Source organism: Pogonomyrmex barbatus, unplaced genomic scaffold (assembly GCF_055798465.1).
Source record: "Pogonomyrmex barbatus isolate J1 unplaced genomic scaffold, ASM5579846v1 scaffold17, whole genome shotgun sequence".
In the NCBI taxonomy this organism is placed as follows: domain Eukaryota; kingdom Metazoa; phylum Arthropoda; class Insecta; order Hymenoptera; family Formicidae; genus Pogonomyrmex; species Pogonomyrmex barbatus.
Genome location: NW_028297113.1, coordinates 5,729,236 through 5,753,556, shown reverse-complemented (window position 1 = coordinate 5,753,556; position 24,321 = coordinate 5,729,236). Strand labels below are relative to the sequence as shown.

General features: G+C 44.4%; 1 protein-coding gene and 1 long non-coding RNA gene across 4 annotated transcripts in view; one reads left to right on the top strand and one right to left on the bottom strand.

Annotated features, from left to right (window-relative positions):
• The window catches only part of LOC148937093 (uncharacterized), a 67,798-nt gene extending 63,217 nt beyond the window's left edge, over positions 1-4,581 (bottom strand). Inside the window, exons 1-3 of one of the 3 annotated variants that reach the window (XR_016138769.1) lie at positions 4,358-4,581; positions 2,471-3,309; positions 2,179-2,412 (exon numbers count right to left, since the gene is read on the bottom strand). This is a non-coding gene — a long non-coding RNA (uncharacterized LOC148937093). Of the gene's footprint in view, positions 1-2,178; positions 3,310-4,357 lie in introns of all 3 variants that reach the window. The other 2 variants (XR_016138767.1, XR_016138768.1) reach the window with 2 other exon arrangements.
• A 986-nt stretch (positions 4,582-5,567) lies between these two features.
• LOC105432125 (MAP kinase-interacting serine/threonine-protein kinase 1) lies at positions 5,568-24,218 on the top strand. Its single transcript, XM_011646772.3, has 5 exons — positions 5,568-6,738; positions 13,533-13,667; positions 17,231-17,587; positions 17,681-18,251; positions 18,371-24,218. Exons 1-5 carry the CDS (start codon positions 6,684-6,686, stop codon positions 18,825-18,827), a joined length of 1,575 nt encoding a protein of 524 aa, XP_011645074.1. The 5' UTR covers positions 5,568-6,683; the 3' UTR covers positions 18,828-24,218.
• The last annotated feature ends 103 nt before the right edge of the window (positions 24,219-24,321 follow it).

Sequence of the window (24,321 nt, the reverse complement as noted above, 5' to 3'; positions counted from 1 at the left end):
GGACGACGCGCGCGTCCCGCTCCATCGTGTGCAAAACATTGGGCTCCGCCCGAAATTTTTTAGGTCCCCTTTGTTCGCGTCCCGCATTCGCGAATCCTATCCTCGGTTGTCATTTTGCGACGCGAACGAAAATATTTACCTCGAGAACGTGATAACATCCGAGTGATCCAAAAATTTAAATTGGTAGCCCAAATTCGATTTATTTTTATTATAATTCTTTTTCGAGCTTCGTCGAAAAAAAAAGCAACAAAGTTGCACGGTTTTAAAGTAAATATTTTTTGTTTGTTATAAAAAATTTCCTATTGTATTAATGTTAATTTAAATATTTTGTATTTAGTTCACACGATAGACTTTAAAAGACCTGTCGTTAGTCTTTGAGCCTGTGTACGATGTTGTCGTCGATATTTTGACTGGAAAAAAAATTCAGAAAATTCTCGGTATCGCGAGAATACGAGAATGTTTTTTGGACAGAGATATCAATGTAGACGAGTGAATTGCATTTCAAGTTAAATTAGTCGTCGCGTATGTAATCATCGTAACACTCGTGAGTCACAAGGACTGCGCGATAACGCCTCCTCGTTAAGACAAATGAAATTTGGCTCTTTAATTGTCGCGCGTAAAACGAGCGATTATTAACCGGATGAGTCGTCGTCCGGGCAATTAGAGTTAGGAATTTTTAACGCCGATTATATGGCCACGTCGCTATCTGGCAGACCGTGTTTGTTGTCCGCTCGCACGAATTCAAACGCGCGTCCTTCGTGCACGCGCGTGTACGCCCGTCGATGCTTCAATCACGCGCGATTACGCCCTTATCGATAAACATTACTCTATACGGTAAACATTACTCTATTAACGCACATCGGAACGCGAGAGGGAAAAAGAAACGGATAACCGCGGGATAAGCGCCAGATATAAAACCTGACGATTCATCTTACGAAACGCTCGTTTCGCGATGCAAAATCGCTGCGCAGTTCGCGACAAGACCAGGCCGATCACAACGAATTAATTAAACTCCCGAGTGTTGTTTGCCTCTATGCGTCGCAAGTCCGCGAAACGCGAACGACGGAATATATGTTCTCTTTCTCTCACTCTCCGTCTTTCTCTCTCTTTCGCCGCGGGAGGAAAAACAGGATCGTGCAAATGGGGAGAAGTCGGTCCGGAGTAGAAGCAAACGGAAGACAACAGAGTTAAACGCGAAATCTTCATTCACGCAAACTCGTTCGAGAGATGACCGGCGGCGAGAAAAAGAAAGTCACGTGAGAGAACGTGCGCTTGTATAGGTACATAGGTAGGCAGGCAGATCGGGTCCAGGCAATTCCTGGCTCTCGGGCACATTCGAGCGACTCGTGCCATGGTGCAGAAACCGGTTCGGCACGATTATTAAGGGCGACTGAGAACGCGTGCGAGAGCGGCGGAGATGAGATCTTTCGAATTTTCGATGAGACACGAACGAGAAATCCGAGAGCGAGAGCGGGCGAGCTTCTCTAAACCTCGAAGCGGCACGTTATCTCGGACGAAACAGGGTCATCGGATTGATCGGCGACCCTTCCGAGGTGCGTACGCACTTTTGCAACCGTGGCAACGCGTGGGAGCGCGCACTTCCCGCCTGTAACGCCGAAATATCGATAGGGTCCTGCGATTGGGAAATTTATTCCTTTATTTATTCGGCCGGCTCTTAAGCGATATTTACGAGTGAATTGTGTACACGAGAGTGCTTTTATTTAGCTAGCAGTTCGATCGTTGCAAATGGACGCTTTCACGCAAATAAAACGCAAATAATGCATTCGTAAGAAAATTTACATTATAACATTATATAAATAATATAAATGTGTTTATTATCTGAATTAATATCATATAAGTGTATTTTACATAATATTTATATGTTATGACATATAATATGTGTTATATAAAATTTTATTTATTTTTAATTCTTGCATTAAAATACACGGAAAAAATATACGGTAAAAAAATATATTGTAAAAAAAATTAACATTCTAATATTCCAAATAACCTTGCATTGGAAAATCTATCTTTATTTCTAGCACTTCACAAGCGCTACTCGCGTGTTATCACGGAAATTGCATGATATCTATAAGAAAGTCAACAATTCTCGATCGATCGCAACGTAAGAAAGGTCACGATAACAAGTAATTAGGAGCGAGAAATAATAGCACTCACCAAGGCTGGATTCGACGTGGATGGATCCGTTGTTCCAGGAAAACTTATCGATTATCGCTGTACGCTCTGGCGCCGATTTTTCTCGATGAACACGACGATTATGTAACATCACTCCAGGAACGGGCGATCGGCTGCTATTTTTTTTGCGATCCTTGTCGGTCGCAAATAGTCGCGAGGTGACGCGAGAGAGCTCGCGGCGTCATTTCTCCTCTTTCTCTCTCTCTCCTTCTCGACCTTGAAATAGGTGCCTATGACATCGGCGGGAGAGACCCGGAGATTAAAAACTACATACTATAATGATGCGCATTTTCATAACTTCTTCCTCCTCTCCCATCCGTTCTGCTTCTCGACGACTCAATCGGCTGATATCTGTCGCCGTGATAGCGGATGCGACGTGACGCAAACGTTAATCTTCAGCGTTGCAGCACTGCCAGAGAGATATCCGGCGGCGCTTAACAATAATGCACTATTTTTGTTTTTGCATACGCCCCTCTCTCTCTTTCTCTCTCTCCCTCAAAAGACTCGACAGCCATTTGTAGCGCGGGCGGGCAAGCAGGCAGGCAGGCACGCACGCACGCAGGCACGCACGCACGCACGCACGCACGCAGGCACGCACGCACGCGCACACGCACGCCGTTGGCACCGTCGCGTGTTTACATGAGGAAGTACGCCGCACTTTGAAACGATAAACAAAGTTCGGTAAACTGGCAGTAATAGTGCGCGTCGTTTCACCTTCGCCCCCGTTTGTTTCATTGTCTAACGGAGTATTATGTAACAACGACGCGTTCTCCGACTCCCCGGACGTCGCGCGACACGTCTTGCGAATTCGACGCAGTTCGCGCTTGGCGAAGTTACATTCGTCTCTTCCTTCGGCAACGCTTCCCTAGTAAATAAAGCCGAATTCGTTCGAAAGCGACTGTAGTCACGCGAGCAATAATTTCCTTTCCCTTTTACAGTTCGGCAGTTCTGTTTAATGCCCGACCGCGTGGGCGAATAAGTCGTCGAATATCATTGAATTTGAGGAAACACGCTTGACGAATCGGACGGAGGCAGTCGTTCCTTAAAAGTAATTTAGAATCCTCGGCAAACTTCAGTCGGTATCAGTTCGACACGTGAATAAATATCTCAAGTCTATTTGCAATATAAATTAATGTAAATTAATTTTAATCTTTTCGACTTACTTTTTATCCTTTTTTTAGTTGTAAGAAAATTAAAAAAAATAAAGAGTGAATTAAGTCGAGATTGATTGATTAATTCATATTGGTAAAAATATACATTCGATTAAATTCCGATTAATTCGTCAAATGATATTTACTTTTAGAGTTGTTAATTTCTGGTTAGTATAGAGTGACGAATATTTACAAGCAACGGGAAGCTATCAATACATCGCGACTTGGATCGGTTTCTTCCGGGAATGAAACTGACGGTTTCTTAGAGGTGTCACGCGGCGAGGACGAACAATGATGATTATGAACACGACGGAAAAAGAGGAAGAAAGAAAAGAGATGAGAAAGAGGGGCCTCTGGGTTATTGAATCACTAATGGCGGTTGCGTAATGATGATGCGCTGTTCGCGTTAAACAAATTGGCGTGATGCCGATCCTACCTTGCTGGCAACAAGTCGCCGTAATATCGTCGGATCGGAAACGAGTGCATATACACGCAAACGCGCGCGCGAAAGAGAAAGAAGGAGAGGAGGGAGGGAGAGAATGAGAAAGCGCGCCGGACGATGATAATTTCGAATCCTCGTAAACTTTACGCCGCTATCCGCTCAATATGTAAACGAAGCAGTTCAAGCCTATTCGAACAATATGAATTAATTTTAATCTCGATTTAACTTGCTTTTTATCTTATTTTAGTTTTAAGAAGAAAGAGCGAATCAAATCGGAAATAATGTTAATGCACATTCTACTTAAAATTCCAATTAATTCGTTAAATATTTATATTATTTTATTACATAATTTTTTTGCTAATTTTTGATTGTGTAATATATAGGAGAAAAGATTGAATTAGAAACTAATTAAATGATTGTTTAAATTAGGAGCAATGTTGTCGGATGAATCAATCGATTAAGTTGATCAAAGTCCGAGAGGTGACTTTAATTAATATATAAATTAGATGCTCCGTATCTAAATTTGATCGCGTCGCTTGGGAAAATCAGAATAACATTATGTATATACATTATTCCGGATTCGTGTGCGCGCCATTCCGCCTTCGACTATCTTCTCGCCTCCTCCCCCAACGAGTCGCTCACTTATTTCTATGCGCGTCCCTCTCCGCTTGCCTCGTCTGCGCCAGTCTCGTCGTTCGACCGCCACGACTGCGCGATACGCGTCGAACGCGGCGTACGTGACCGGAGAGCGGTCTGCGCGCGCATCCCGACGCCGCCGAAAACAAGCGGCCGAACGCGAGCGGCGGCTTCGCGTCGGCCGTCTGCCGTCCTTGTCTGATAATTTCGACCATACGAAAAGACAAGGGCGAATGTGAATGCCGGTGGGCCGCGCGCGAATCTGGACACCCTCCTCACCGCGGGAGGAAAGAGTCGATCTCCTTCCTTTTTCAGGGGGTAGGACACTCGCTTACGGCGTAGAAAACGCTGCTCCCGTATTATTACGGGCAAAATGGCGTGCGGGGCCGAAGCCGGTGAGCCGAAGCGAGGCGAGCGAACGAGCGAACGAGCGAGCGGGCGAGCGAGGCGAAGTTCAGCGGCTCTCACTCGCGCGCATCTTCGCGCCTGATGATTCGCTCGATGATTCGAAAACGCTACAATCGGAAATATTAGATCCAATAGCCGTCGTCTCGCTACGAGACTCTCGCATCGAGTAGCGAGGGGCGATTTGAAACGATATTGGATTTGTGGGGTAAATTTAAAAAGCAATCGTATGTTTTTCTTCCTTCCCTCCTTCCGCGACTTGACACCTGCTACGTGAATTCTAAGCTCTCTTCGCTCATATATTAACGAGATAATAGAAATATATATAAATTGCGACTCTGTCACTCGACAGCGTCGATGAAAAAAGAAAGAAAAAGAAAGAAGTAACGCGTAGAAACAGTCGCGAGTGACGACTCCAAGCGGTGCGACGCAGCGTGGCGCAGAAGTTTGAAGTTTCGCGAAGGTTAGGTTTCGTGGGCCTGGAAAAATCACGCGACCGGCCGTCGAAATGTCGCCGTGTGCAGTTCGCGTTCGCGTCGATTCCGAGATACCCCGAATTGGTGTCGCGGATTGAACGAAGCGGCGACTTCGCTAATAAGCGTCGCCGTTTGCGTCATACAATCTCTCGCGGCCGAGGCCGTTGTCTGAGAACCACGTTTGCCTACGTGACTCGCAGGGCGTCGACGGAGCCTTGTGATTCGCCGGCCGACGGTGGCGAGAGAGGAGCCGAGGTGGTTTTATAGGCGCGGGGCGATCGCGGCGAGGTGAGTCGCGGAGTATTAGTAAGCAAGGGCGGCCATCTTGTCGAGCTCAGTCGGAAACCAACTGCCGAGCAGTGAGGGATGGTGATGAGGAAGAGAGGCCAGATGTGTTAGACGAAGGGTTTTTAATGCGCTTCCGAGCCCGATTGCCGCTACGTGAGGCGAGAGGCTGTGCGATAGCGACGACGGAGCCACGACGACCATCGCGGGGCTTTCGCGTGCAAAAAGGCCCGGTACATCCGGTTAAAAACCTTCAGCGGAGAGGGAGTTGCGGAGGAGCGAGGAGAGGAGGCGGCAGCGGAGGAGGAGGAGGAGGCGGAGGAAGAGGAGGTAGCAGTGAAGAGCAGGTCGCGGAGAAGGTTCTGGCGAGAGGCTGATAGCAAGCTCAGCTTCTCATCGACGGAAGGGCTTGGCTGTTTGGTTGCGAGAAGAGAAAGACACCGGCGAAGAAGACCGACGCCGTCGAATTTGGGAGAAAGGGAGTGAGTGAGAGAGCGGAGAAAAAAAATCCAGCGCGCGGAGGATGACCGACCGAGAGAAAGTGCAGTGTCAAAGTCTGTGATAGTATTTATTCAAAAAAACAACATCATTATCAGTAGCACCTGTGGACGTGTCATCGGCGTTCGCGAGAAAAGAGGACGAACAACCGCGCGAAGGACAGAGAGAGAGAGAGAGAGAGAGAGAGGGAGAGAGAGAGAGAGAGAAGAGGATAGGCTTTATATATTTATTTACATCTGTGATATCAACGCTGATATACATCAACCTTCTTCGCGATAAATACGTGACGAAGAGGAGCGACAGAGAGAGAGAGAGAGGCGAGAGAGCAACGTGAAGATCGAAAGAGTGGGAGGAGGAGAGAGAAAGAAATCGTTCCGAAGAAAGATTTATATCAGTATCTTAGTGGATAGGATTTTTTGTATATACGACTGACTCTTTTTTATAATTATTGCTACCGGTGCGAGTTGCGGCAACGGAGAACCAGAACGTGCGCTCGGACAGATCTCTCGACACAGCAGTGAACCAGAAGATTCTCTAGCGATCTCTCCCGCGACGATCGTTTTGTAAAGGCGACGAGAGTACGCGAGAGGAAACATGGTGGAGAAGATTCTGGAGGAAAGAGAGGACGGCACTCAAGAGGCCGGACGAGGTGAGTCCAATTTCAATTCTATACGTTCCTACAATATATGCATGTCCTCCACCACGATTCCCACAATCATGACGGGATTACAGTCTCCAGGCAATCTGCTGTGAAGACCTTTTCGACTTTACTTAAATCCATTTGAAAATAATCGAAAAATATGATTTCGTTGTTTCGATTCTTTGCTCGAGATTAAATCCACGAAAAAGATCATTCTTTTTCGAACTCGATGTCTATGTTGGCAAAAAGAATCTTTGGATTCGTCCGCTAAAGAATTACGCGAGTTACGTACTAATCCTGTTCTACATTGATATTTGTTTTGCGAACCGGCTAACTACGGAGTCGGCTCGGCAAACGGCGGCCATTTTCGCCGGTCGATGTGTAGCGACCCGGTAACGAGTGCCGGGGCAAATGCTCTTTCGCGATTTGCGTTTTCACCGTTGTTGCGGGGCGTGATGGGTAGGGTAGAAACCGCGGGGCGGAGAGGAACGATTGACAGATTTCACGCTTGAGTCATTGACAGGAAGAGAGAATGCCGGATGGACGCCTCGCGTTTGTTTAGCGATTCGCTTTCCGTCGCGGAAAATCCGCGTCGTCAATACAAATCCGACGAGCGAGAAAGAGAAGAAGGTTCTCGAATAAAAAATTTAGTTTTAAAAAGTTAAAGATTCTGCAGAATATTGATTAATTTATACAGGAATAACAAACTTACTTTCAAGTTTAAAGTAGGAATTTTTAGCAATTTTCTATAATAAAATTTTGCAAATTTTTATTAAATAATAAAAAAAATTTCAACTTTAACTTTTTTGAAACTTTTTTCCTTTGAAAAGAAAACAAATAGATGATTCGCCAAATGCTAATTAATACTGCCTCCGTCCGTCAACTTGGAAGTCCCAGCGATGCTCTCGATGACCAAGTTCCGATTCACGCAAGCAAGAACGAGTTTCGTCACGGCGGTGTGGAATCGTGACATGAAACGGGCTTCCATTTAGGCGTTTATCGGCGAGCACATCGGAGCATCGCGCAGCGACTAACATCGATTTTTTTTGTGCTACGCCGCCGTAGTTTTCTTCGCTTCGATATTCAACGCGTCGTCTCGCCTGGTCGTCACGTCTGGCTTTACCGTCAACAAAAACGTACCTAAATACGCTCGCTTCGTTTACACATGTCGTTTATCGCGTTTTGGCCACGCGATCGTCGGATTAATAATACATATTCATGTCTATGTAAACGCGCGCTTTTCCGCGACTCTCGTTCGATCGAACATTCATCAATCGAGCGATCTGGCCGCTAATTATATCACGTCGGGAATTTTCTCTACCTCTCAGAAGCAGGATCTTGGAAAAATTCCCGAGGCCCCAGCGCCGCGTCTTAAATTATGCAACGCAATCGGATCGTCAGCGTAATAAAGTAAAACGGACGCGCGCGGTTAGCGTTCGAAAATAACAGGATGACGAAACAAACGCGCTCCGCATAATCATCTCCCGTTCGGACAACCTCTTCGGCACCTTCGTCATTGTCCGTTCATTGACGCAGTCGGTCCACTAATGATGCACACGCAATTTTTTTCATTTAGACGAGAGAAGAAAAAAAAGGAATAAAATAACGGCGAGGAAGTATCATAGAGATGAGGAATCTGAGGCCATCGAATTCTTTTTTGTTCACGTCTGCCGCGTAAAGTAATTTTGCCTCGTTCGCGGATCGAATCTCGCTGAATCTAATCCCGCTTGACGCGACAATTTTTGCGCCAATACCACGCAAATTCGAAGAATTTTGGGGGAGGGAGGAGACGCCGTTTTGCAACGTCGTGTTTCTAAACGGCGCGTCGTTGGCACAGCGGATTATTTTTTTTTTTTTTTTCGAAGGAGAGAACGGGAAGGGGACAAGTGGGTTAGTCGGTATATACGATCCGAAGGGGGATTTCGAGGTTCCCGGCGGTCCGCGACGCGAAGGGAGAGCGCGAGTCGGTTATAGGGCGACCCAAACAAAGAATGAAGGGAGGAAGGGTCCCGGCCCGCGCATGTCAACTCGGCGCAATTTTAAAGGGAAACGCGTCAGGATTTTTAGAACAAAAGAGCCGGCTGGTTGCGTCGCGTTTCAAGTACGTCGTGTTTTTCTTTCGATCGAGTCGAAAAATCTGCCAAGAGGAAGGAGGAGGGGAAAAAGGTAAATTTGACGTTCGACCACAAATAAAGATAGAATACTAGTTTACAGCAAAAAATTATTTTCGATCGGACAAGGTGTTTCTTATGGATTTTTGCATGGTGAAAAACGATGTCGGAAGTCAAATTTTCTCAACACGTCAGATTTCCAAAATCACTGAAATTTAATATTGCAAAAATGACTTTTTTGTGATATCGAAGATTTTTTTTATAAAAAAAATCAATGATACTTTGAAGTTTTGAATAGAAGTCATAAATATATCGTTCATTCCCTATAAAATGCATTTCTTTTTAACTTTGATATCTTTGGGAGCTTTACAACAAGAGATATAAATCGACAGGAAATCATTCTGTTTTTATCTCTTATTGAATCGAAGAAAAACAGAGTGACTCTGATTTGTATCTTTTTTTAGAAAGCTCCCTTTTTAATTATATTATGAAGAATTTTAATACAGAATTTTGTTAAAAGAGCAAAAGTCTGTCTTCACAAAACTCTGTAAAGCAAGTCCGCGACGAAAGTAGGGGAAACAAAGCGACTCACGGCCCCGAAATATACCCGATGACTCCGTGGACAGAAACGCGACAAGTGTGACTGTGACTTGACGAGTTTGCAACGCCTGCAAAATGAGACGCGAAATCTCCGTCCGTCCCGTCTCAGATCTCGGCCTGGGATTTAGTCTTCGGCTGAGTCTGTTGAACGTTTACATGAATAAATCCTGGGACGACTAAACGGGTGACGAGCATCGCCAGCCGAAACGAGGATCCTCTGTCCGATTCACCCGTGTCATATATGTGCAGCCTGACGTAACGATAACAGCTAGAAAAATGGAAGTCACGCTCCGGCACGTCGCGTGATTATTCCCCTTTCCGCTCAAACCCTTTAATTAGCTGACGATGTTCGCGTACCGTCGCTTTACTCGCTTTAATTTATGCGATCGTTAATAATACATTATTAGTGGAACGGTGTCACCTCCCTCTTGGATTCTCAGTCGGCCGTAACGTTCGTCGCTCGTTTTAAATCGTTAATACCTTTTTAATCGATCCAAGATGATTAAAATAAAAATCTATTTCCTATCGCTGACTCGTTTCCTGCGATTATTATTAATTATACTTTTGGAAGCGACTCTCACTCTTCCATCTTCAAATGGCTAGGAGAACCTTTCTGGTTTTCGATGTCGCTTTTTATGGCGTTATACATCGATGATATTTCTTTACGACGATTTATGTTAAAGAAATTATTATGCTATAGGAGAATTGTTCTGATACAGCGACGATTTTCGCATAATCAGCAGGAGCCGCGTACGCGCGCGCACAAGCACGCGGATAGAACACTATCGTACGTGCATATCTCGCGTAAGATGGCGGCGTTCCTTTTCTGTGCCAGTCATTGAACTCGTAGTGCCGGTCGTTGTGCGGCGTCGGTGACGACCGACCGAGGCACGAAAATACATTCGCTGCGCCACCGAAATTATGATCGCGCGCGAAAATGTGAGCGGACCACGGCGGCGCGCGTTGAAAGTTAACGACACCTGATACGAAATTGGGAATTTATCGGAGAGGAAAGAAACGAGATGAAGAGAGAAAGAGAGAAAAAGAGGGAAAGAAAGAGAGACGGACCTCGACGCGTGGCGTAGCAATTTTCGGAAGATTCAGCGAGACCATGATTTCGGTCGAGCTCCTGGTCTCCTGTCTTGTCTCGCTTATTTTTGGATGAAACCTGAGTCTTTCACAGCTTGACATTGTTAGTTATTGTCTCCGGGTTCGAATTACGCTTCGAATTTCTGGAGATCCTCCTCGTGACGATCATCGAATCCTCCACGAACTCCATCCCAATTAAACTCTCTATTCCCTCGAGCCTCTCGAGTCTCGACTCTCGACTCTATATTTGTCATCGATTAACGCAGTCATCGTCACACGCGAGCTAAATATAACTCGCGTGCAGAGAACCCGCGTTCGCAATCGGATTGCTCGAAGCAATTTCTGATTCAATAAAACGCATCTCTCTCTCTCCTTATCGTGTTATCGATTTAAGTGTCCGTCAAAGATCTTCTCCAGGACTCGATCATTATGCTCGTCGGAGACAATGAGAGACGAGTCGGTCGGCTTACAGTTACGCGGCATTCGTTCCCGGTTCCGATTTCTCCTCGACCCACGCAAGCGACCCGTGAACGTGTGGCCGTCCACTCTCGAAGGAGTGGCACGGAGTCGATTCACTCGCATACACGCGGTTACTTCGTTATTCATCGCCGCTTTATATCGTCGAGCTACGTTCTCGCCCACGCGATCGACGCCTCGTTCTTTTCGTTTCGAGACACCGCGCGGTTTACCGATTCCGCATTTTACTACCGAGCTCTTCGCGGAAGACAAGCCTCTTGTCAATTCATTTATGCGAGCGAGCAAGAATATTTCGTTCAATTTTAATCGATAAATCTTCAGTCAAGGAGTTTTCATTATTCAGAGGAATTCGTGAAGATAAATATAACTTATGTATTAATTTGAATGTGCTTGGCGAATTACGCGATAGGACTACGGAATATTACGTTTTAAGTCTGATTCGATATTGAACCGCCGAGGGGTAGATGCCCTTGACGTGACTTTCCGTAGCTTCGATCATTCTTAACTTTGTAGCCTAGTTAAAAAAAGAAAACGAACGTAGCTGAGAATAATTTTTTTTTCTTTGTAATCATCTTTACATCCTATGTGCTGAAAAATGAAAGCCTTATTTGGCAAATAATTATAATAATCGAGAAGGCTTGATATCTATGCAAGATTCGAGTAAATGAAAAAAGAAAAATTTGTAAATTGAAGAATATTCTCGTGTATGCGAGGAGATCTCTCCGTTATAAATTATACTTATTTTAGTACACGAAAGTAGAATCTCGCACAGAATCGGGTCTCTGTCGCGAAAACATCGCCCGACCGGCCCAATATACATACATCTCGTGTAAACGTTTGCTGCCGTCGTGCATCTTCGACTTAACACACGAATGGTAAATCGCATACCGGTTACCAAGGGTCTCCCGGGGCTGCGCCTTCGCGCGCCAAGCGAGTGAACTTTCCCAGCGGAGAGAACAGAGAGGGAAACGCCGAACTGCCGCCGCGGCTGGTATCGGCGGCGACCAACGGTCCCAGTTTTAGCGGCGGAATTAGAAAGTGCGAGGACAGAGCCTATACGGATCGCTGCAAGATCAAACCGCCGATCGTTGTCTCTCCGCGCCGGGGACACAACCGGGCGTTTGACTTTAGGCGGATTTTACCTTCGGGAAATTTTCGTCTCGAACTTGATCGAGTCGATCGACTCTTGCGCTTAAAAAGTATTACCGCCGTTCGATTCAAATTTCACGATCACTCCGTTCATCGGATTATTCCGGAGTACACGTGTCCGAAATACGCAGCGGAGAAACTATCGCAGAAGCTTCGAGAAGCTTTCATTGTTGTGCCAGCAAAGCAGAGGGGGATGAAAGGGCAACGGGAAGCGGAAGGGAATTATTGCCGTCTTCATTTATCCCCAGTTAAATCGATGGCGCGTACGCTTCCCATTCCTGCCGGGTACAAAAGTTCGGGTCCTCCTTTACAATCGAGGCACCCCCTGTAGAACCCCCGGTATTCCCCCTTCTCCCCCCCCCCATGTGTGTTTTATTACGCAGGGGAAATAACCCCTGCGATATTCGAGGGCCGAGATATTCGGCCTGCGCGAGGAACCGACGAAGCGGCAATTTTCAATAACATTTTTCTCCCGTTTAATTATTGTCCCGTCGCTTTTTACGATTTATTTCTTTTCCGCCCGCAATTTTCAGGCCGAAGAAACGAATTGCCGTCGTGCGGCACGTAAAAATGTAAACGCAATTTAATTTTATAATGCGTGGAAATAGCCACATTGATAATTATAACGAGGCGCGGGCATTATTTTAAACCTTCGACTGAGAACATACGACTGATAACATTATTCACAAAGACATCACATCTTCCGATGAATGCATGTTCCCCCGCTTACGCGAAGATCCTTTTTTCATGACGGTTCATCAGTTTTTTTTTCCTTTAACATCGAATTATTTTTCACCGACATATTACGATATGATGATGACGATGATGATGGGTTAGACATCCAGCGATGAAAGTTATCGTCGATGATGAACTCAAGAGAGTGACTAAACAGTCGCGCGGTCGCGCGATGATACCGCCGGCGTGGCGATAAGAACTCACAATAATAAACGCGCGATAACGCGATACGCGAGTATTGTCACGTGTGCTTAGAGCAAACTCTACGAGCTGCTTCGCCCACAAATAAACACGCTCGTTGCGCAACCGCGTCTTCGGCAGCTTTACGTTTTACGACGTGCATGCATATTCACGCTGAAAAATTACTTTACTTTTTATTTTTAGACCGTAGCGCTCTTTCATCTTGGTATACAAGATCGAAGTCTTTATTTACACTAATTGTGTGGGACGTAAGCGAGTCGGATTAACAGGAAGTTTAAATATCTACGGCATGTTTACGAAACGGGCGAAACCTATTCGAGTTGATGGGGATCCATTAAGTCGGTTTTAATGGAAATCCATGAAAGCGGGAATTTGTGAGGAAGACGCGCTGCCGAATTAATTGCGATCTCTCAGACTAACAGCGGACTGTGTGCTTTTCAGGCGATGGCACCTGCCGGGACGTGGCTTCAACTGGGGAATCTATGAGCGCGGTGCAGGCCCGTCAGGAAGAGGCGAGGCGCAAGAGGCGCAGGAAGAGACGCTCCGGCTCATCCGTGGTGTCATCCTGCTTCCAAGGTAAATTCGCCGACATGCGAGAAAGTATTGGCGTGTCCGCAAGGAGATTCGCGCGATTGTCCGGATCCTATCGCAAGACGGACAGAAGAGAGAAAGACAGAGATAGAGAGAAGGTAGGAGGGGGTGCGAGTGGAAGTCAAGTCGAAGAAACCGGCCGTTCTCGATCCTTCGATTCCAGACCGGATTCACTCCGTACGCATGCACTCAAGGCACGCACGCACGCACGCACGCACGCACGCACGCACGCACGCACGCACGCACGCACGCACGCACGCACGCACGCACGCACGCACGCACGCACGCACGCACGCACGCACGCACGCACGCACGCACGCACGCACGCACGCACGCACGCACGCACGCACGCACGCACGCACGCACGCACGCACGCACGCACGCACGCACGCACGCACGCACGCACGCACGCACGCACGCACGCACGCACGCACGCACGCACGCATGCATGCATCCAATCCACCCACCCCGCGTGGCGCGATTCTCTCTGTCTCTCTTTCTACCTTTCTACCTTTCTACCTTTCTACCTTTCTACCTTTCTACCTTTCTACCTTTCTACCTTTCTACCTTTCTACCTTTCTACCTTTCTACCTTTCTACCTTTCTACCTTTCTACCTTTCTACCTTTCTACCTTTCTACCTTTCTACCTTTCTACCTTTCTATCTTTCTATCTTTCTATCTTTCTATCTCGTACCGGTGACTTGCAGTTTTCCTTCGTAGATATGTATGACCTTGGACAAGTTCAGAACGCTCGAGAAACTCGCGCGGGACGGCGGTAATCGATCGCGCAGTCGGCCTGGAATTTTGCGCGCCGCTTGTTTATAAACACACCGGAAGTTGGGGCTCCTACCAGCTCCTCTCCGTTCTCGAAGCCGGGCACCACAAAGAATAGTTCGAGATAAAACAATGCCGGGATCCTCGTGTCTTCACGCGAACGCAAATTATTTTTCTATTTATGGGCTCCTATCGCGTGTGCGTTATTTTCCCGTTCGCATTGTCGATGTAATCGCGCGAGAAAACGCCTGTGCGAGGTAACGCATATTGAGAAATTCCGAGACACGATTTTTACAATCCTATCTAGCAAACTGATTGCTACCGAAGAACGCGGGGATCAGAATTAATCCGAGTTGCGCAGCTGAAGAAATACGGTTATTCGGCCACGGAGTCGCTCGCTCGATCGATACGGCACAGCTCACAGAGAGCCACGAATTCGTTATATGTATGTTTTCGACACGAGAGCGTCAATTTGTTTAGGTTCGAGGGTGGTTTGCATTTTAGCGTTATTATTTGTAAATAATTTGTATATTTTATAATTATTTATAAGCAATTATATTTCATAAGCAATTAGCGAAGAAACTGATCGGTAGTACGTGTAATACGAATAAAATAATTAATCCTTTTAATCGATTTGTTAGATAATTGAATCTCGAGGAAAAAAAGTAAAAAAAAATTTTTTTATAATTTTTAATTTCATTTTACCATTAATTATAGATAATTTTGTGAAAAATTTTTGCTTCATATATACACATCCGAAAAGAAAGTTTTGCTGAGGTATCTACAAATTTGATCCAACAGATTATTTTTAGATTAAGCCAAATTTTTAGATGTTTCAGCAAAACTGTTCTTTCGGTATGAATGATCGCAATTAAACAAATTAAAAATTTTTTTTATTTTAAAACAAACTGCATTTTCATTCGAATATTTACACATTTATTCGAGGGAGTATTAATAAATTTTTGATTATCGCACGACACAAAGAATATTGATCACGTTTGGTAAACATCAAGAATCAAGTTCGCAATCTCAGCTGATTGCGTCATTTCACGTGATCGATTCGAGAACACGGCTCGGTTCGAGAAGCTTCCACTCCGCTCTTTGGAGCTATGCCGTATATACTAAAGTCGACGGAATGGTGTGTCGAGTGTGGTTGAGAGTCCACTGAACTTGTATACGAAATTGTTCAGCGATCTCCTGGAATCGTCGATCGTGGAAACCATCGAGAGACAATTTTCCCAAACACATCTCAATCGTCTGTCATTATCGAGTCGGCCCTCGTGCGATATTGTTTTCCTCGGCCGCTAATTGCGAGTGGGTCGATGATCGCGCAATTTCCGCGCGCCGGGCGGTATTTTCGCCCGGGCCGCCGTTAAAATTGGCGCAGAACTACGTAAAGACGTGGAGGCATATTATCGGCCTTTGGTTGCTAGGCGCTAAGCGACGCTGCCATGCGCGCGTATCCTGACGTATAATATCGGAGTGAACGGTGGGATGGACGAGGGGCGCGGGGCGCGGGGATGGAAGGAGGAGATGTGGGCAAACGGAGAGACGCGGTATATACGCGGTATAACGTGGGCGCGCTCTCGGGACGAGGAAGGGATGGACCCGGGAAGAGACGCGCGGGGGATGCGATGGGGAGGAAAGGAGGAAAGGAGCTCGACGAGGCCTGGCATAGCCTGACGCGTAGACTTCCAAGAGAGAGGGAAAATTCGGTGTATGTGCGACGTAATTCCACACGCTACGCGATCTCGACCACCCCCTCTCGACCTTGACATTGCCTAGCAGGCGGCCGGAGCAGGACACACACTGCGCATCACACGTTCGAGGCCCGAGCCTGTTTAAACCGGAGATAATTGGGTCTTTCGAGCGTAACAAGCGACCGCGATCGAGCGCGATATAATTTTCGCCCGGCATCGAAAAGATCGGGACGTCTTCGTCTTGGGTGACTTTCAGAGACTTATCAAACTCAATGCCTGATAAGAGTATAGAATGAATGATAATTTGTCTTGCAGGGAGACTCTAGCTAGGGTGAACGTTCTTGTCTCCGGAAATCAATCGCCTGAAACCAAAAACAACGGTGTCCCGACCGTTTCGATGCCGATCGCCGTCGGAGGAAAGCGTCTCTAACGCGCGACTCTCGAGCACTTCGATCGATTCGTTCTCGATGTTAGGTCCTTGTCACTGCAATGACAATGCGATACATTGCGACGTAATCGTAGAGAGCGACGCGCAATTCCACGCCGAAGAAGTATCGTATTGATTCATTGCAGTGAATATATTTGAGATTGCGATGCCTCTTTCGTTCTGACAGTTTCGCGCGAGCTCTGACTCCAGAAATGTCTTAATGTTGCCATAAATATCCAGATATTGCCTAAATGTTCGTGCATCATGATTCGTAACTACCTCTAAACTATATAAATAAACTAGGCTAAATATTTGGCATGATTAAATATAAAAAAATCAATTAATAATAAATTATATAGTATTAAATATTAAATAAATTAATATTATTTTAATTATGTAATTTTAATTAATTTAGATTATTAAACATGTAGTTTCGGATATTTCGATCAATAGCCATGACGCACGAGCATTTGGGTGACATATATTTTTATTCGGAAGCATCGAGCAATTTTAATTTTTCATTTCTCCCCTTTTCTTCTCTTGAAGAGATCGCGAGTATGCGTGGGCATATCGATGCCGAATGGTCGAGGAAGCGAGGAGCTTGATCTGAAAGAGTGTAAAGAAGAACTTGTGTGCTGCTATTACAGAACTATACAAACTGACTGGAGAAGTTCTTGGGGAAGGCGCTTACGCCTCTGTCCAGACCTGTACGTCGCTGTATACGGGCCTCGAATACGCTGTGAAGATCATTGACAAGATTCCCGGACACGCGCGTGCCCGGGTGTTTAAAGAGGTCGAGACGTTCCACCATTGCCAGGGTCATCCGAATATCATACAGTTGATCGAGTTCTTCGAGGACGAGGAGAAGTTCTACCTCGTATTCGAAAAAATTAACGGTGGTCAGCTATTGAACAGGATTCAGGAACGAGTTCACTTTACCGAGAGGGAGGCGAGCCAGATTGTCAAAGAGATTGCGAGTGCGCTCGACTTTCTTCACAAGAAAGGTAATTTCGACGAGCAATCGATAAGAAATTGTTATATAGAAATTAAGCTGTGATATTTATATTTTTATATCTCGTATTTTGTTGCGTGTTCAGGTATCGCTCATCGAGATCTCAAACCTGAGAACCTCTTGTGCGTATATCCTGACAAGTTGACACCGATCAAAGTATGCGACTTCGATCTTGGGTCAGGTATCAAGTTCAATAACTCGCTGTCTAGTCCCGTAGCAACGCCGCAACTTTTAACGCCGGTGGGCAGTGCCGAGTTTATGGCGCCGGAAGTGGTCGAGGCTTTCATCGGCGAGGCCAATTACTACGACAAACGATGCGATCTCTGGAGTCTCGGCGTTATTATGTATATTCTGCTCTGCGGTTATCCGCCTTTCTATGGAAACTGCGGCACCGATTGCGGTTGGGGCAGGGGAGAGAATTGTCAGGCCTGTCAGGAGTTGCTCTTCACCAGCATCCAAGAGGGCAGATATGAGTTCCCCGACAAAGAGTGGAGATGTATCTCCGAGGACGCGAAAGATTTGATCAGAGGCTTACTCGTTAAGGAGGCCCACCAAAGGCTCAGCGCCGATAGTATTTTAAAACATCCTTGGATCAATCCCGGGCCGACTTCCGTCGAAACTGGTGATCGATCACTTACCACGCCTCATATCATAAGGTGGGATGTTTGTTTTTAAATTTACTACTTTTTACATTTACATCTACTTTACATTTACTACTTTTGTCAATCGTTTCATGGTCGTATATATGACGCGCTCGTTATGTATTTATCTCTAGGAGGAACAACTCCGCTAGAGAACTCTCAGCGTTCGCTGAGTCCGCAATGGCTGTGAATCGTGTGGTACTTCAGCATTTCTCTCTAAATCTCGAGGAATTGGCGGAGAATCGGGAGCCGAGACTGTCCACATCATCGACCGACGACGACAATCATCCGTACGGTCATATGTCCGACTCTAGCAGCGAACTGTCCGAGAACAGCAAGCATCTGACGACACATTCGTCCAGCGAATTTGATGGCACGCGACCAAAGTCTTGTTCCGTGCGTTCCAGCGTCGATCTGAACGATTCCAAGATCATCGGCAAGAATCGCGTCATTGGTAAGGACTCTCTGCAGAATTGGTTCGGGCTATCACCACCGACCGAGAGTCGTCTGATGCAACGCCGTTTGAAGGCACGCTCAGATTTGCTCGAACGCCAAACTGGCAAAGCGGTAATCGCATCTCCGAGTGGCTGAGAGGTCGCTGCAGAACTGATCACTTTTTGTCGCTACAGTATCACTTGTCTCTTTGTAGCTACGTGAAAACGTGAACGATGTACAATACCTTTTCCAATGGCTTAGAAAGCTAACGTAGCGTAAGTCGAGTCTCTGATTCTGCGCGGATAATGAGAACAGGCTCAATCATTTATGATAGTGACGACAGCGATAATAATCGAAAAGTATTCGCCGCGAAAAGTAATCGAGGAATATCGTCGTTATCTTCTTTTTTTTCAATAGCCCGTAAGCTTCTTTTGTTTTACTTTCTTTTTAGCAGGCAACTGTATGATAACCAGACTGTTTTTATTTCCAATGTAAAATCTCTTTACACTCCTCAAATTAATCTCGAATTAATTGGTAATGTAATAGTTATGACTTTGAATAATGTAACTATTAAAGTAATATATGAAAAATATATGTAAAGTATAAAATAAGGGATTTGTATAAAGTTTTTCCGTTTAGAATGTAAATCTTAATACAACAGCGTGCGCGCTGTAAATGCATTGGAATGTACCCTGTTGCGGTACATAAGGACGATATTTAATATAATCGGAGCAAGCACAGATATAATTATACCGCAATTTGACTTCAATCTTCGACGTTGCGCTCCGCGCGCGAGTAATTCCTTTCCCGTGTTTCATGGAAATAAAAGCAGGTCTGATTTCATTGAATTACTATTATCCTTGCTGCGTGTAATCCATTACTCATGCAGCCGTATGTTGCATATTGTACAGATAGTTACACAACACGCGCATCCAACATTGTATCACCATCATCCGCAGATTACACATACAAAATTCACGTATCGATATACATTCGAATATTTCGTTCATTCGCACATCGACATCGTGTTGTGTAAGTGAATCAACATTGTGGAAAAGTATCCCGAACGCGATTCGGACGATATGTTGACGCGTCGGCTGACGTTGACGCGACCTTATTCTTTCGTTACGCGCACGTTGAGACACCATGCGCGCGTTCGTGTGTAGGACATAAAAAAAGGGAGGAAAGTAAAGACTCTCGTGATTGTGATAATTCGTGCGCTGTTGTACGCATGAATGTCCTATTACGTAAATGTTATTTTTACTTCTTTTTTTGTTTGCTGAATTCTTTAAATTCGAAAAAAAAGAAAAAAAAAAGAAAAGATCGACAGACGCAACCGACGTAAAACGAGAAAGATGTTCCTTTTACTGTTTTTTTGATATTGTTTCACATATGTTCGAGCCATAATATATTCTCAAATCAGAGCAAACGGATGAGCGTATTTCGACCCACAGGTGCAGATTATAGTTTGCTCATATTAGATGAATAGAAGCGCGGTAGATCGTAAGTCAATAAGATTTCGAAGCAACATTTCAATGATGATAATTACGCCGAAAGTGGAGCAAAAAGAGAAAGTGGCTAGTTCGTTTGAAATTTTCCAGTTAAAATCGCGGAATATCGTTTATCGATTAGCATTACTTATCTTTGTAGAATTTTATCGACCAAAAATTGTTTTAACGCCAGCCCACCTATGATAACGCTTTATATTTTCGTACCAAATTATTTGTCTTTTCTAAAACTTTGTTCTGCAATTATGCGCGAATCTACAAAACAGTTTGGTTCGAATAGAAATAAAATTATCGATACTTTTTTCTTATTTTTATCGTGTGTTTTAGATAAAAAAAAAAAAAAAAAACAAAAAGATATAAAAAAGAATTTTTTTTCATTCAACACGTCTTGTGATGCGGTGGATAGATTTTACTCAGGGCAACTGGGGAGACCGCTGCGCACGGTGTTCTATACATTACACTCGTACAATTTAAAAGCGACGAAGATAGGGAGAGAATGTAAGAAGAGCTATCTGTAAGATTTACAGAGTGCCGTCCCTCCAGAATTTAAACATCGGAGCTGTTGACATTTTGAAATTTCGGAATCTTCCTTGTAGAAACGCGAATAAAAACTCTGGAGGGGTTGCGAACATAACAAGCGTTTGTACATTGTAATCGCATCATTGGAAATTTTCTTAGAAAGTCATTCGCTTGCTGTAGGACATGGCGGATATGGCTTTTGTCAACTACTGTCTTCTTTGTACTTTGTAAGTACCGATGTAGAGTTTATAGCGCGCGCGTGGATAAGATTATATATATGAAAATCCGTGTAAATAAAAAAGAAACTACAATGTGTAGAGATATGGAAAGCAATATATAATGCGAGCTCTCTTAAGTGGAGAATATTGGAAGATTAATATATTTATCGGCCTCTTTGCGCAAGGCCAAAGAAGTTTCCGCGTCGTTCCTTAATCAGCTGTAAAACATGTCAGAAATTACCTTTCTATCATAAAGAAAAGCTCATGTTTCCCGCTTGTCTTTCTTAATTTGTTTTGCGCGAAGTTTCATATAGTATAACCCACCTTATACATTAAGCAATTAAGCATATGCTCAGAAAACCTACAAAATTATTCGTTATCCTTTCTATTGGGTCCTGAAACGAAGGGATTTGTTTTGTATCGATCGTGCGACTTGGTAAAATACCAACATAGGCTCGAACAGTGTAAGTGAATGCTCTTTCTTTTTTTTTCTTTTTTAATTAAAAAAGGGAATATATAATATAAGAAGATATGAAAGTGTGGTGCGTAAGGAAGTGTGTCGCGTAAGGAAAAAAATATAAAAGGAAAAGAAAAAAAAAATATACAAATGGCCATAATAAGCAGATCTGTAAGCGTAACGAATTTAAGATTGTATAATAGAATGTGAATAGAAATGTATGTTTGCGCGTGCGTGTGCGCGCGTGGTGCGCGCGCGTGCGCGCGCGCGCGCGCGTGTGTGTGTGTGTGTGTGTGTGTGTGGGGTACGCGCGCATATATATGTGTTTATGGCGAAGCAAGTGTGAAGAGAGAGGAAGCGTATGGAAGAAACTAATTACTAATCGTTAAGAGAAAATCCAATACCTTATCGTAAGTTTGTAGCATAAGAGCCATAATACATAACATGGCGTAATGATCTACGAGACGTAATTCGTAAACGTAAGCAACGAGCTTTGGCGTATGCCGTAGAATTGCCATATTAAATTCTAAAATTCATACGCCAAAGCTTGTGCTATGACTTATGTCTATCGTAGATCATCACATCACGTTATGTGCTATGGCCTTAAAGGCACCGCTGAATTATACCGACTGGTAGATTGTTGTTTATTTTTACTTTTTTTTACATACGCATCTCTCATTGTAACGCGAATGGATCAACTCGATACTTTCGTTTACTCTTTTCACGAGAACGGTTAACATAATTGTTTTCGATCGCCGAAGATTGGAATTGTGATAACGCTTTTGTGCAGTGGTTGGACTTGTAATATCGGGTTTCGGTATAGCGCAGCGGTCAGTTATACATGTGAGATGCAGACATTATCATTCTCATTCTCTTCTCTATAGTACACGGTAGTACGTCGTAAGTCCTTTTGCCGAGTGGCGATTAACGAAAAAGAATGTAACCGTGGGAGACGTTGGTGTGTGTTTTTTTCGCGTCGTGCCAACGCCGTAGCGCGCGGTAATCCTACGAAGAACGAGTCACGATGTGAGGAAAGCGAGAAATTTTCGTTACACTTTTTCAAGAAAAGAAAGCGTGAAAAAAAAACGAATAAAAATAATTACCACTTTTAATATGTGTATGTGTGTATATGTATGTATAAATATATGTATATATTAAAAGTGGTACGCATCCCATTCCTCTCATCTTCTGTCCGCACACTCTTCGTAGTATCCGCGGTTGACACATATCTTCACGGAGGATGCGCATTTTCTTTTTCACCAAGGAAAAAAAAGAAGATATACGTTATTGAGCACACAACAGGGCGCATCCTCCTTTTTGCGAGAGAAAAATAGGAGAGATCTTGTCGAGCACAGGCTATCGTGTTCGAGATCAGATCACCGGCGATCTTTGGTTTCGACGAAATGTTCAGTTACGTTCTGGAAGGAAAAAAAAAAGAAAAAAAAAAAAGAGTGTGCGGCGACTCGACAAGAGCTGATTTTCCATCACTTTTCTTATTCTTGTAATCGTAGTAGATATATCGCCCGAAGATGGGATAGTAAGAGAACATTGGAGAATGTAAATAAGATTTATCTCGTAGCTATAGTGCCTATATCTTAAAAGAATTAGATCGATAGGTAGTAGCTCCCCGGTTTTCATCCTACCAATCTTCCTTTCCATCGCCCTTCCCACAGAACGCAACACACGTCCCTCGCATTTTCATGGCCTTCTAAACCATCCCTTGTCCAACCTCTTCCTCCTCCTTCCCTCTCCGCGAAATCGAGACATTCCTCTCCGAAATGACCTCTTTATCGACTTACCAGATCCCCTTCCCATCCTCGCGTCGCAATCCCTACTTCTATGCGTCCCAAAAAAATTGTTATAAAACGAGAAAAATGGCCAAAAAATATTTTTTATTTTTCATACCCACTTGTATGTAGAACATATACGATATATTTTTTTGACACGGTTGAGGAGACGGAGCTTGATTGCGAAGAAAGAAGGGAGTGGTCGTATCGTATTCCCGGGGATCGTTCTCTCCCTAAATTCCGATTGAAAATATCTGGGAGAAATGTCGGGGGATGCGATGGCCTCTCTTTTGTTCCTTGCGTTTGGTGCGATATCTTACTGCTTAGTATTAGAGATTTTGTAAACCGAAATCGCTCTTCAGTTTTGCGAGAGTATGAGTGAGAGAGAGAAAGAAGAGAGAGAGAGAGAGACGTCCGAGAATAAGGGCTGAAGTCCACTTAACAGCGTGCTCACGTACAATTTTCGATACTGAATTATGAAAAAAAATTTTTGTAAATACGTTTATTTCTAAAGGAGGAATATCAAATCGAAATTTCTTTTCGATTTCACCGCAAGTTTTAATCAAATACAAATCGTTTAATTTGTATCTGGGACAATCGTACCGTCGTTCTCCTTTAAGTACGCGAATATGCGATATCGTCGGATTCTAAATGTCAAAGCGATATCAACAACATCATGTCGTGAGCACGGAGGCGCTAATTTCTCGTACGTACTTTTATCCGTATTTTAAGTGGCGCGCGTTAGTTGCGCGAGAAACATTGTAAATGTTGAGACTGGATTATGAACGTACAAAAATACCTTATATCTGTATAACAAGACATGTTATAATCACTTCGCGATTCGATCAACGCGTACGATCGTCCGAGGGAGCGAGAATGCTCGTAACGTGATTTTGGTTCGATCCGCGTGCAGCCGTTCTTACGATTCGAACAATTATCCATGAATCCGATTGCAGATCGGCAATGGCGTGATTTGAAGAAAAAGAAAAAAAAATAATCTGATTTGTCATTAATTCCTCACACAATTGATCATTAAAATGTATATTTTTTAAGTGAAATATTAAGACATTTTATTATACATTCCTTTTCACACAGAGCACACACACACACACACACACACACACACACACACACACACACACACACACACACACACACACT